Below are 12,469 nucleotides of genomic sequence, written 5' to 3'. Positions count from 1 at the left end.
TTTGACTGATAAAGAGGTTCTGCGTATTGCAGTCAGGTCAGACTGCTGGAGAAGGACCAATGCTGGGGCCTGCACATGGCATTTCGTGTCAGGATGCACTTGAGGGAGCAGCGTTGCATTGTGTGGTACCCGGAGGACAGCGTGTGTTTGCTCTTTCACAGCAGGTGTTTGTGTGTGTCAGCAAATGATTTATATGGGAGAATGGAAATAAGTGCAGCGTTGCGTTCCTTGTCATTGCTGTGCCTGCTTCTTCAGTTTTTAATGGATAGCAACAGAGTTTGAAGAGTGCACTGAAATGTTGCCTTCTTTTTTTTTTTTTTTCTCCATTGCCCAAGTGGAGGAGGAACCTTCTCTTTTCCAAGTAACATCATACCAAGGCCTTTTCGACCTTTTAAAACTTTCTGGTAATTACATTACGGTTGATTAGATACTTACATGGGATTATTGAATGGCAGCTACTCTTCAATTCCACTAATCCTTCCAAAGGAGAAGTAATCTCTCCTCTGAATTTCAACAAGGGCTGTGTTTGAGCAAGGTGGCTCAGAAAAGGATGCAAATGGAAATGGAAATGGATACTGTTCCTGTTGGGCTGGAAACTCACATCTTAATTTTCAGCCCATTGTATAAGCACAGTCTTACCTCGGTTTGTTTTCTTTTGTGTTGGGCACTGGGACTCTTAACAGGAAGGGAAGAAAAAAAAGGAAAACCAAGAATAACCAGCTACTACCACCAACCCCTTGGTTTCTTCCTTGGAGACCAAATGGGAGCTCCGTATGAATCTGTGCAAGCGGGAGGCAGGAGGCACTGGTTACTAAATCCCAGCTGCTTGTCTGACACTGTGCCAGGCACACCAGACTGGCTGAAGGCCAGGCCAGGCGCTAGGTTACTCTTCCACTTGTGCTGGGTGGTTAAAAACCAAAACTGCATCCTGCCTTATCTAGAGTCGTGTAGCTGAATGAGACAGCAGCTGAGAAATAGAGAACGTTGGCACGTTTTGGACCTTGAACCGTAGGCTAGAAACCAAGCTAGCCTGGATGAAAGGTATAATCCTATCGATGAGAAACTCTGGAAGAAGGTTTCCTTCCTGCTCCCCTTAGCATCTCCCATCCTGTCTTAAGCGAGCGAGCTCTGCATAGCGGGGCTGAATCAGAGCGATGCTGCGTGTCAGCAAATTGAGGCAGCTTCAACAGACCTAGCGAGCCCGGCTGCACCAGTGAAATAAGTAGCTGGCTCTGTTACTTCAAGGCCTGCGTCTCCTGCCCCTGATGTGCCGTGCTGTCGTTTCAGCATTTCTCTGCGCTGCCTCCTGTCTGGTCCAACACACTCGGTAGGTACGGGCAGCCTGCCGGAGCAGGAGCCGTACGTGCGGTGCTTTTAGGGCATCCAGGGCTGGCTCAACCCAAGAGCTGTGTTTTTGCTGTTTCCTGATGGAAATTGCAGCTGGTGGGACAGCGCTGCCAGCCTTGGTGCCTAGCTGGGAGCTCTCTGTGCTTGGCTCAGGTACCAGAATCTGTGCTAAAAACAAGGGCAGTTTATCGTTAAAGGGTAATAGGAAATTTTGGCACCACTTCTTTTCTAAATGCCGTGTGCTCCTGTAAGAGTAATTAGAGCCCTCCTTATTTTCATTAAAGGACTCATTTCTGCACCATTCTCATGTCGAGAAAGACTTTCAGAGCTAGGAGCAGGTTACAACTGCCCGTGCTTGGAGCCAGCTCTGTGTCCTGAACCCTCTCCAGCTGGACCAAAGGGTTTTCCTGCTGGCAAAGCTGGTTGTGAAGTACAGCCCGATTTCCTACTATTGCTGGTGAAAGATCTTTGTTATTAATTCTGCTGCATATGCCATGCTGATAGTAAACCTGCAAATTTTATTTTATGTAAGAAACGTAATGCAAACCTTATTTTTATAACCTTGCGTGAAAAATTGCCCAGCTAGGTCTGGAAATGCTCTGATTTAATGCCTGTCATTTTAAAGTCTGGGGAAGATTATTTTTTACGTTTGTTTGGAAAATACTTTTTTAAAGTTATTCAGGTATCAGACTGCCTTCAGGTGGGTACAGTAACTTATACTGAGGAACTACGCACCGGCTGGGTTGTAAATAATCCTGTGAAATACAGAAAATACGGTGATACAGAGATCCTCCTTTGCTGAGGGTGCTGGAAATAAAGTCCTGAAGCATGAGATCTTTTTCTTGAGCGGTTTGTGATTTAAGGCTTTCCAGAATCAGTGCTTTGTATCCTGCTGGGATTAAACAGGTGAGTGACAAGGGACAGGCAGGGTAAATGGACGTGCTCGAGATCCCTCCAGTTGCCAGACTCGAGCTGCTGTGTTGTGCACTGTTGGAAGTGGTGAGCTTTTTCAAGAGGGAGATCTAAGTATAGCACGCAGCCCTAATCCAGCCTCGAAGGCTACGGAGGGCCTGGATGGGCGTGATAAGGACCACACCGGAGGGAAAAGCATCCTCGTGGGGGATGCAGGGTGGGAGCTGCCCGTGTCACCGCTGGAGCAGCGCCGAGCCCCTGGTGGGAAATCTGGGGCTGCCTTTGGGAGCTGTGTATGACAGAGCATCCGCAGTGTTAGAGCTGTGGGATTTCATCCCTTCCAGCAGCTGTGGTGGAAGCTCTGATCGTCAGGCTGGGACAGATTCCCACGTGCTTTGCTGCTGGACGCCTCTGAGAAGTGGAGGTGCTGCACGAGGACACAGCCATGCCAGGATAGCTTCTGGGAATGGGCAACCTGCTGCAGCCCCGGGGCTGTGCCTGCATCACCGTCAGGTTTTCAGGCTGCTCCTGTCTGCCGGGCTTGGGCTCGCCGTGCCATAGGAGAGCCTCGTGGTCCGGCACTGTCAGTTTTTCTGTCCGTGCCTTGTGATGAGGAGATCCTCTGCAGGGCTGCGTCACGACGTGAAGGGGCTTATTTGTTTTGAGTGTTGGCTGGAGGCTTGCCAGCCACTTCAAAGCTATCTCTGCTGATAAGAGAAGCTGTGCGTGCTGCCAAAGGCAGCTCTGAAGTGGTGGTGGATGTACCGTGCATGGCGGTCACCATTCCTCCAACCTGCTGCTGAAGTCGTAGGTCTCCTTCCAACGCTGTTCTCCTTCCACGAACTTCGTGCTTATTTTTTTTTTATTGAGGAAACACTTTTGTGTTGCACTGCAAGACGTTGTTGCTGCAGGGCTTGCTGGCTGTAGCACCGTGCAGATGAGTCCCATTGGCACCAGCAGGAACCTGACGCTTGGCTTGGGCGGCGCTGCTGGCAGAGCGGCGAGGTCGGAGCAGCCTGCACTGGGACAAAGGAAAAGGAAGAGAAATGGAGAAACAAACAACCAGGCTCTTGTGCAAACACAACCAGGGGGAACTGGTGCAAATGCCTCAGCAACAAACTGTTAGGCTTTGGGAAGGGGACGAGGATCTTTTCTTTGTCCAGCATTAAGGATTTGGGGTTCACACAAGGCTGGAGTTAAGGCACTGGGGGCACAGCCCAGCTCCGCAGTCCCGCTCACCTCTCCTCCTGGCAGCCTGCAGCGCTCTGATGTCAGCTCGCTGCGCACGCTGCTTTTGATTCCTCGATCTGCTTTTGTAGGGAGCGCTCCTTTGATTTCTTTCTGCTTGCCCGTCTTAAGCACGGCCCTTTTATTTATATATTTATATAAATCTGTTCAACATTTTCTTCCGTTTGAGCTGATTCCCCTTTTGATTTCTCCCTTTTCACTCCACGCTTCCTGTCACCCCGTTTTTTTTGTTGAACGTGACCCTTGACTTCTCTGCGTGGGGCAGCCTTTCTCCAACCTCCTCAGCGTCCGTGTTCCTGGCTGTGCCACGAACCTTCCACGCGGTGTTGGTGCTCCTGCACTGAAAGCATTTCTCTCCTGCTCTATTTTTAACTTCGGGCTGCCTCCAGCAGCGCTCACTGGGAGGCTCGCTGGGGATGCTCGCAGCAGTGACACCATCAGATGCATCCTTCATGTACCTTGGTGCAGCAAGAAGGGCTGCGTGCCCTGCAGACAGGTCGTGCTTTGGCAGCAGAGCGTTGGTGTACACTGGTTCGAGATCCTGAATTGTATTTGTGGGGAGAAAGCCCTGTAAGAAGGAACGAAGGAAGCAAAATGGCTATTTTAAATTTGCTCCCTCATTAATACCTTCCATTGTGGAAAAAATCAGTTTATCTGTAGTGCACTGCGCAGTGTTTGATGTGAAATGAGAAATCTGCAATGAGTTCGTTAAAAGCCTGGCAGTAATCAAGGAAAAAGAATTAGTAATTCTCTTAAGGGGTCCTCGCTTAAGATGACCTACTTTACAGCTGCAGTATGTCTCGTTTGCCACATTCGTACCAGAATATGAAAAATTTCAAAATATACCACACATGGAAAAGCTAAGCTTAAAGCAATGCACTGGTCATAATGCTGGGCGTCTGTGAACATATTTTTCTAGGCCAGTGTAAACAGGTAAATACACAAATGCCATAAATAAAACGTCACTGAGGAGTACAATTATTATTTGCTCTGAGGGGAAGCAAGTGCAATTTCATGCATCTATCAGTAGCAAGGATAATCTAGTTTTGTGCCTCCCCAAAAAAATGAGGGCAGTGTTATCGTGCGAATCCTCACCGGGATCAGGTATAGCGGTGAATGTTTTCTGATAAGGAAATAGAAACGTTGAGTTCTTACCTTTTTTTCCGAAAGCCAAAGGACACAAAAGCCTGTTGTGAGATGATGCTCTCCGATTTCTCGTCGGTGAAATTAAATCTCCGCTTCCCTACCTGCGTATTTTTAGAGCAAATGGCACGGGGATAAGAGCTGGAGCAAGACCGGGTGGTGCTGGTGCCCGAGCAGCCTGCGCTGTGCCGGGGCGATGCAAGGTGGCATCAGAGCCTCTTGCCCAGCACAACGGGCAGGATACGGGAGGTGCAGCTGGAGTAATTTCCTTACCTGAGTTGCAGGCTGAAAATATCACTTCTGCATGTAGGCTGGGTAAGGAATATGCTGCGTTCGGCGCTCTGTAATAGTGTGAAAGCTGTGTGCTGGTACTGCGCTTTGTTGCCAATGTACTCTACACCTGTGCTGTGTCCTGGTACAACAGCACGCCCGTCCCTGTGTTGCCCCGGTCTGAATTCAGGTCAGCCAGGAGCAAGGGACCAGCTCCTGTTAAACTCTGGGCCACCCCCCCAGTGATCCCTCCGGTCAATCTGTCCTAGAGATGCTCACGGCGCTTTGCGAGAGGGTGCAGAGAGCTGCTGGGGGAGCGATAACGCCCTGAGCAGCCCTGCAGGACATTGCACCTGGTGTCTGACAGGGCTTCCTCGCTCGCCGCTAGGTCTGGCCACCTTGGAAGCCCATTTCATGTATGGCCCATTCAATGAGTGAGAATACAGCTGGCTTCGCAGCCAAAATGAATGCTCCCAGCCATAAAATTGCATGGTTTGGAGCTGAGAGCCTGAAGCCCAAAATTGAATAACATCAGCTTAGAATACCGAAAAAAAGGGAGAAAAAAGGGCTGGGGGCTGGTTGGAAGCAAGTGTTTAGGCCCAAAGTACGGGAGGCAGCAGGGCGACAGGGGTTGCTGTAGGAAGGGCTTTTTCGCAGTACAATATTGTGCTGTGTGCAGAAAATTCCTTATTACTGACATAGTGGTGAAACAAATCACTAGCGAAATGGTGGAGAAAACTAGATAATGCAACTGTAATTTAAATGAGACTGACCAGTGCATAATGGATCATTAAGCTAGAAGCTGATGATCTGCTGCCCAAAATATGTGTGTGTACTGAATCACATAGATCTCATTTCCCAAGCTTTTCTTTAAATTCCGGAGTGTTTGCCGCTTTAGGAGAAGTCTTTGCACAACTCCTGTTCGGTAGGGCCGTGTGAGTCATGGCTGAGCACTTTCTCCCTAAAAGCTGAGGGAGAAACTTGGATAAAACTCGCGGTGGCTTTGCGCGGGTTACGAGCTTCACCGAGGGGATGCCCTTGTGAAAGACGTGTGGCGTCCGTAACAAATGGACCGGGCCCGTGGTGATGGAGTGCTTCTGTACAGGGCAACTGCTCGATCGTTCAGATGAGCACACGAAGGTGATAAATCATATTTGTTACTGCATGTGAATGAATTCAAGGCAGGCCTATGTAAAAAGAAAAAAAAAAAAAGTACATTTTTGAGATTGTACCTGTAAAGAATTGTTAGCTTTTATTAGCAAATTTTAGTTAAGTGCTACATGCATGATCTTGGAAAATTGTACCTGGCAAGCCTTCTCTTTCACAAACTTTGTAAGGAGATGTTAACTAATGTGTAATAAATGTGCTGTGCTGTAATGGCAATCTAGACAGGAACAAAAAGGATCCCATGTTTCTGCAAATTCCATCGCTGGTCTCAGCAAGAACTCAATCCGCTTGCCTCCCTGCTCCCACTGTTAATTTAAAAAACATTAGAGCATTTAATGCTAGTTTTCTACCAATGTAAATTTAATTAATCCTTTTTAAGAGATGTGGAGAAATGGCCTTGTTAGAGAACGGCTGTGAGACTCGCCAGGCTTGGGTTAGCTTCAGCCCTGTCAGACTGACGTAATTTCGGGCAGTTTTAGATAAAATCTCACCGCCGTGTTTTGTGTGTTCACCCCCACCAGCTGTGGAGCCCTTCCTTGCTGCTCTTGGGTCTCCAAGGAAAGCTCCTTGGGATCTTTGGGGTTTGTTTCGAGGCCGTCCCATCCTTCTGTCCGACTTGGAGCTCAGTTGGCAAGGCCTGAGGCCCAGGGCATTAAATACTGACAGCATTCCTGTGCTCCCTTATTTATTATCCCCCCCGAATATTTTGAAGCTGAAGTCGCTAATGTTGGGTGGAATGCGGAACAGCCAGGCGAGTGCTGCCGTAGATCCCAAAAACATCTTGATTAAATTAGAGGGGAGGTGGAGGGGAGGAGGGATGGACAAAGAGGCCGTTGAGAGGCTGGCACGGCGCTGGGAGCTGCGTTGGGCTCGGGGTGGCAGCAGCCCACGGCTCGGCACTCGGGGCACACGCAGCCCTGACAAAAGAGCGTGTGTGCACGCGTGCGGGCACGTTTAGGGCAAATTCTGCTTTTTGGGGAGCTGAGCAAAAGGCTTGAGAACAGGCAGCTTGCAAGAAAAATCCCGGTTTGGGAGGTAGCGCTGCCGGGCAGCGGTTGCTGCTGGCACCTCGCTGAAATAACTCTGGTTCTCTTGGGTGCTGCTGGTGATTTCCCTGATTTGGGCACAAAAGGAGGCCTGTGTGTTGCCTTCCTCATCGCCTGCCCCTGCAGTTTTGTGGGGACGCCCCCTCCCCACACGTTTATTATTGGAGCCGACCAGATGAGCCTTGGGTTGCTCAAGCCCTTCCGCAGGGCTTTTAAGGGGGGTACAGATACATTGCAGGGACAGCCAGGCATAGATAATAACAGAATTCAAGATAATAACAGAATTCATCAGATTTTCTTTTGCTCTCGTTTATTGCTTTTTCCTAGAAGACTGGTTACAAAATTAATCATTCTAATCTCTCTGCCTTTGAGAAACGTGCTATAGGAATTGATGCACAGAGGAAGATGTTTGCAACTGCACAGGCTATAAACATCTTCCTTTTTTTTTTTTTTTTTTTTTTTTCCCTGATGTCTAAGGCATTTCTTTTGGCTTTCCCAATCTAACAGCACTGCATCCTCCAGTAGGTTCATATTTACCAGCCTCTGCCAGCTCGACTTTCCTTCTAAACCTTTTTTGGTGAAATCTGTACTGGGGAGCAACATGAAATTAACAGTGTTGATTTCTTAGCTCTTGTTTTCGTGACACCTGTGATTTGTCTTAGGTTCATCCTAATCCTAAATTTTTTCCAGTCCTGGAATCTGGCAGTTTCCTTCTCGAGAGCTGATTCAGAAACACAAAGAATTTCATGTTCTGACACTTTGGCACTTCACATCTTCCTTTCCTCCTCAACCTGGATATGCATTAAAATATTCATTTTAATCTATCTCGCATAATTGGTGCTTCAGCAGTTTGTACGATGAATGAGCAATTTTATGGAAGAAATAAGCAAAACGGGCTGAAAAGAGCTGGGTGAAAGGAAGATGATTGGTCCGGTCCAGGCAGCTCGAGCAGTGCCGTGAAGCGGATTGCTGAGAAGCTCCTTCTGTGTGCACAGCTCAGCGCTCGGGGCACTTCAAACAGACCTCGCCAGTCACTTCCATTCATCATCCAGTGCTGAGAAAAAGGCAGTCACAAAATCTTTGCGACCCAGATCGCTGTAATGATGAGCAGCAACTTGAGCAGTTTTCTGCTCTCGGTGGTGGAAGCAGCGTAGGAGTGGTTACTGCGGTGTCTGCTGGGATTGGGAAGACTGGGAGTGATCCACTTGCCTTTTTTCTTTTTTTTTTTTTTTTTTCTCTTTTGTAAATTAGAGACTCAGAAGGAGGGTGCTCCCCTTTGCCAGAGCTTGTATCAGACTCCTGTTTTTCCAGTAGGCCATCTGGCCGCCTGGGGAGCAGGTTTAATGTGTGAGGCTGGAGCACAGGAAGATGCAAAGCACGCGAGCTCCTGGCCGGGATGCTCCTGCTTCTGCATCTCGGCCGCGCTGCAGGAGCCCCATGGGGACTGGAGCAAAGTGCCTGCAATCTCAGAAACCTCCCTGCAGTGCTGAGCTGGGAGGCATTCAGACAAGGATCGTTTAATTTTTTAATTATATAATCTTTCTCCTTTTGCTTTTTAATTTATCATTGAGACATGTGGAAAAAAAATAATGGTATCTCGACATCTTAGCCAGAAATACTGGTTAAGTGTGGGTTTGCCTGTTTGCGTTGCCTTTTTTATCTTTTTCTTTTCCTGTGTTTGTAGGCATAAATAATCTGGAACCTATCAAATTTGCTTAACTCAGTAGCTATTATGTACGCCGAACCTGCAGAGCGTGAGGGCTCAATCAGGCAGCGATAACGGGGGGAAGTTACTCTTGCTGCACGTAGCAGGAGATGCACTTGGGCTTTTCTAATCAGTGGGAAAACAGGGGTAAAATATTAGAGCCAGTGTTTGAGCCTACCTGTTGGCTTGTTTCTTTGTGAATAGCAGCATTGGGATAAAGACAGCCATCTGTCCTCCTCCCTGCTTTCTCCAGTTACTGATCTGGGTGTCTTCCGTAATAAACCCTCGGAACGGGGAATTCAGTGTGCTTTATCTCCTTCCTGCACCTCGGAATCATTAGAAATATTAAATTACAGACAGGGGGTTGAAAATGTTAAAGGTTGCACTGCTCAGACTGTGTTTCTGAGGTGTCTGTCATGAAACGCGAGCACCTGCTGCGGATTTTGCTGGTAAAACGTTTTGTAGGAGCAAAGCCGTCGAAGCGGGCAGGCTCCTGCAGCCCACGCAGGGCCATGGTACGTGGATGTCACTTGCAGGTGGGCCTGTCCTTGTCCTTCCCCTCCTTTCCCTCAGGGTACTGTGTGCCATTGGATTTCTGTTTGGTTTTGACAAGGTGACGTGTACAGCTGTGTCGGGGTGCTCTGAATTTTCCTTGTGGACGTTACAAAGCCTCATGGACAGACTGCAGCCCAGAAGCTCTTCCCCAGCAGTACCTGGAGCCGTTCAGGTTCTCGTTCCCCTCTGCCAAACCGAAGCGTTTTGTCTGACAGCTGGCAAGGAACTGAAGGAGTTATACCCCCATAGAGTCCTTAAAGGCTTTTTTGAGGGGGCTTCATATTGCATTTACATTTGTCGCCCAATGCTTTACAAGCAGCGGCTATGAGCTGTTGATGGTTGGTCTCTCTCTTCCCCCCTCTTCCTTCTTTCACCTTAGAGGATGCATTGTGCCCCCCTGAATCCCAGAGCCCTGGTGTTTTACACGACGTGGCCACGTTGGCTGCTCGCTACAAGGCGGTGGTTGTTGCCCAGCTCGGTGTCAGCGTGGCTTTGGGTTTGCCTGGAATTTCAAAGTGATTGTCAAACCCAGCATGTGCACTGTGGAACAGGGTTAAAGCAGTAAGTTAAAATTGTTTCAGCAGCGTGTTAGAATAAACAGGATAATGGTTGGGCCGTCTCTTCTTGGACTCCTCAACAGCAGGGAAAGGAAACATCTGTCTGGGTCTAACCGTAGCTTCATTGGCTTTAATCTCTTTCTGTAACTGGAGGCTAAGAGGTGTAAATCGTATTAGTAATACAGAGATTTTTCTTGATCATTGATGCTCCTGCTGCAGAAGAGGATTTGGAGAGGTCTGTGGGGGAGCAGCGTGTGCAGGGCAGTGCTGCATAGCAGGGCTGGAGCGCGGCGCTCGCCTCTCGGTGCCCTGCAAGGTGTGGCATTGCTCAGTGTGCCTTTTGATCTGCCTCCATTTCTCAGATTTTCTCATGGAAGCTCTTTAGAATGCGAATAGAAACAGTTTTAGCGTGAATCCTGTCTGTGATGAAGAGATGAATAGTGCCACTGAACTCACAAGGAAGCTGCTTCGCCCTTCTTTGCATGCAGCCTCTTCAAAGAGGGCTTTGCATACGGAGGTGCCATCCTCCAGTAATTAGGGATGTGACTCTTCGGGCATTTCAGTCGTTTATTAGAAAACCAGAAGCTTATCTGTTCCTTGTTTGTGGGTTTAGCTGAAGCCAACGTTTGCCAGCGCCAGCTCTCCATCCACTTGTGTCCAACTGCGATGCGGAGATGTTGACTGCTCACTACCTAGCTGGGAGTTTAAATAAATATATTTTTAAAATCTGACACTTGGTTGCAAGCTAGTTCAAGCGTCAGCCAGCTTTGACAGCCAGTTATGTCCCTCTGCATTTTTTTGTTTTAATTCTAACGTCTTAGTGAAGGAAACAAGTTTGAATCATACAGCCTGAGGTTTAACTGCACATCTCACTAACGCGAGTGTCCCCTGGGATGGAGTCATTTATATTGATAGGGTTAAATTGTTTTGTATTGCAGTCCTTGTCATTTAAAACAACTAAATACGTGTTAACACTGCGCTCAGATACAGGCTAGGGGCTGGGAGCTGGAGGACACTGCAACAAGGTCTCCCTCCTGGATGCATCCCTGAATATTTTGATGCTTGCCAGCCCCTGCCTGAGAAGCCCCATTTTGTTCTGTGCTGGGTTGGCACTGCCAGCTCGTGCTGGACGCGTGGTTGAGGGACAAGGGGTAAGGAGCGGAGGGGCAGCAGGGCCATGAGCCAGATGCAAGGTCAAAGGAAAGCAGCAGTGCTGCAGATGTGGCTGGCTGGCTTGTCCTTGCAGCCCGCAGAGCCTGGCTTTGTCAAGGAATCTCCTTACGCCAGCAAAATTGCAGTATTGCCTCTTTTGTGATGGTAAGTGAAGGGTGTTCGTTCCTGATGGCTTTCTTATTCTGCATTTCTTCACCTTTCATATTCTAGCGCATACCAAGCTGTCCTACATTCAGTATTACTCAATCCTGCTAAGATCAGAAAATCTAGGTGTTTCTAGTCCTGGTGACAAAAATCTCACGTTCTTTGGAAATTTCTTCGCCTCCACACTGGAAGGCTTTCCTGGCTGCACACATGCAACATTTCAATTTATTAATATTCTTCGTGCAATTTGGCCGTAAGTGGCTCTGGGCAGAGCAGTTAGTGGATTTGCTAGCATAAATAGTGGTGTTTAATTGAGCCTAGATTATTTGTGGATGCAGAGCATGTTCACTTCCTCCGCCTTTTTGCCATCTTCCCCAATTAACTTTCATTTCTCTGTTTTTGTTGCAGAGTAAGGAAGTGGGATTGCAGCTCCAGGAAGACTTGATGAAGGTCCTGAATGAACTCTACACGGTAAATCAAACTGACTTCTTGGCATCGTTTCAGACAGAAGGAAGAAGTGTTTGACTTCTCCCAGCCTGCTGTTACAGCACAGACTAAGCGTCAAGACTGATAAATGCCTGCAGCCTTTGCGATTTGAGGCAGCCTGTGTACACCAGTCTGTGTAGCACCATAAATCTCACTTTTTCACTCTGCCTTTATATTGTTTCAGCTCTATAGGTGTTGGCTGCGCTTCCCAAAGATCTCACCTTAACACACACCTGCTGCTAGCTGCAGTGTTGGTTTTATAAAGAGTAAGAGATGCTTAGAATTATCTCCTGATGCACTACAAATCTTTGGTCGGGTTGCCCCATGCCTGAATTGGATAAGCGTAGTGGTTTCGTGTGGTCCATTTCTGGAAATGAGCATGCAAAAGACAGCAAACAACTTCAGCAGCAGGGAGCCCACTGTGTTTATTTGTTCCTCAACTCTTTGAGCAAAACAGCTCCCTTTGGAGCAATAGCCTTCCATCTGTGCTTTTTGCTTCTCAGTCTATCCAATGGAGACCTCAAGCAAGAGGCATTGTCTTGGGACGGAGAGGAATGTGTTCATAAAAGTTCATTTGCTGCTTGGGGATTTTTCTTACCGCGTAGATGAATGGAAGAGCCTGTTGTTTGGTTCAGTTTTTCCTTTCAGCAGCTGTTACTGAGCTGGCTAGTTGTGTTTTAGAAGCAGAACCTGCTCACGGTTTTGTTGCTCAGATT

The 12,469-nt window shown here is 48.0% G+C and overlaps 1 protein-coding gene across 11 annotated transcripts in view; it reads left to right on the top strand.

Annotated features, from left to right (window-relative positions):
- The window catches only part of SRGAP2 (SLIT-ROBO Rho GTPase activating protein 2), a 101,484-nt gene that overhangs the window by 43,695 nt on the left and 45,320 nt on the right, over window positions 1–12,469 (top strand). For all 11 annotated transcript variants that reach the window (XR_011805098.1, XR_011805099.1, XR_011805097.1 and 8 more), the window contains one exon: window positions 11,676–11,738. Coding sequence is in view for 6 of the 11 variants with exons in the window: in XM_038168158.2 (XP_038024086.1) it covers window positions 11,676–11,738 (63 nt within the window). In the remaining 5 variants the exon portion in view is untranslated. The remainder of the gene's footprint in view (window positions 1–11,675; window positions 11,739–12,469) is intronic.

Source organism: Anas platyrhynchos, chromosome 27, assembly GCF_047663525.1.
Source record: "Anas platyrhynchos isolate ZD024472 breed Pekin duck chromosome 27, IASCAAS_PekinDuck_T2T, whole genome shotgun sequence".
Lineage (NCBI taxonomy): Eukaryota > Metazoa > Chordata > Aves > Anseriformes > Anatidae > Anas > Anas platyrhynchos.
The sequence above is the reverse complement of the archived record's forward strand: the minus strand, read 5'-3'. Positions and strand labels throughout refer to the sequence as shown.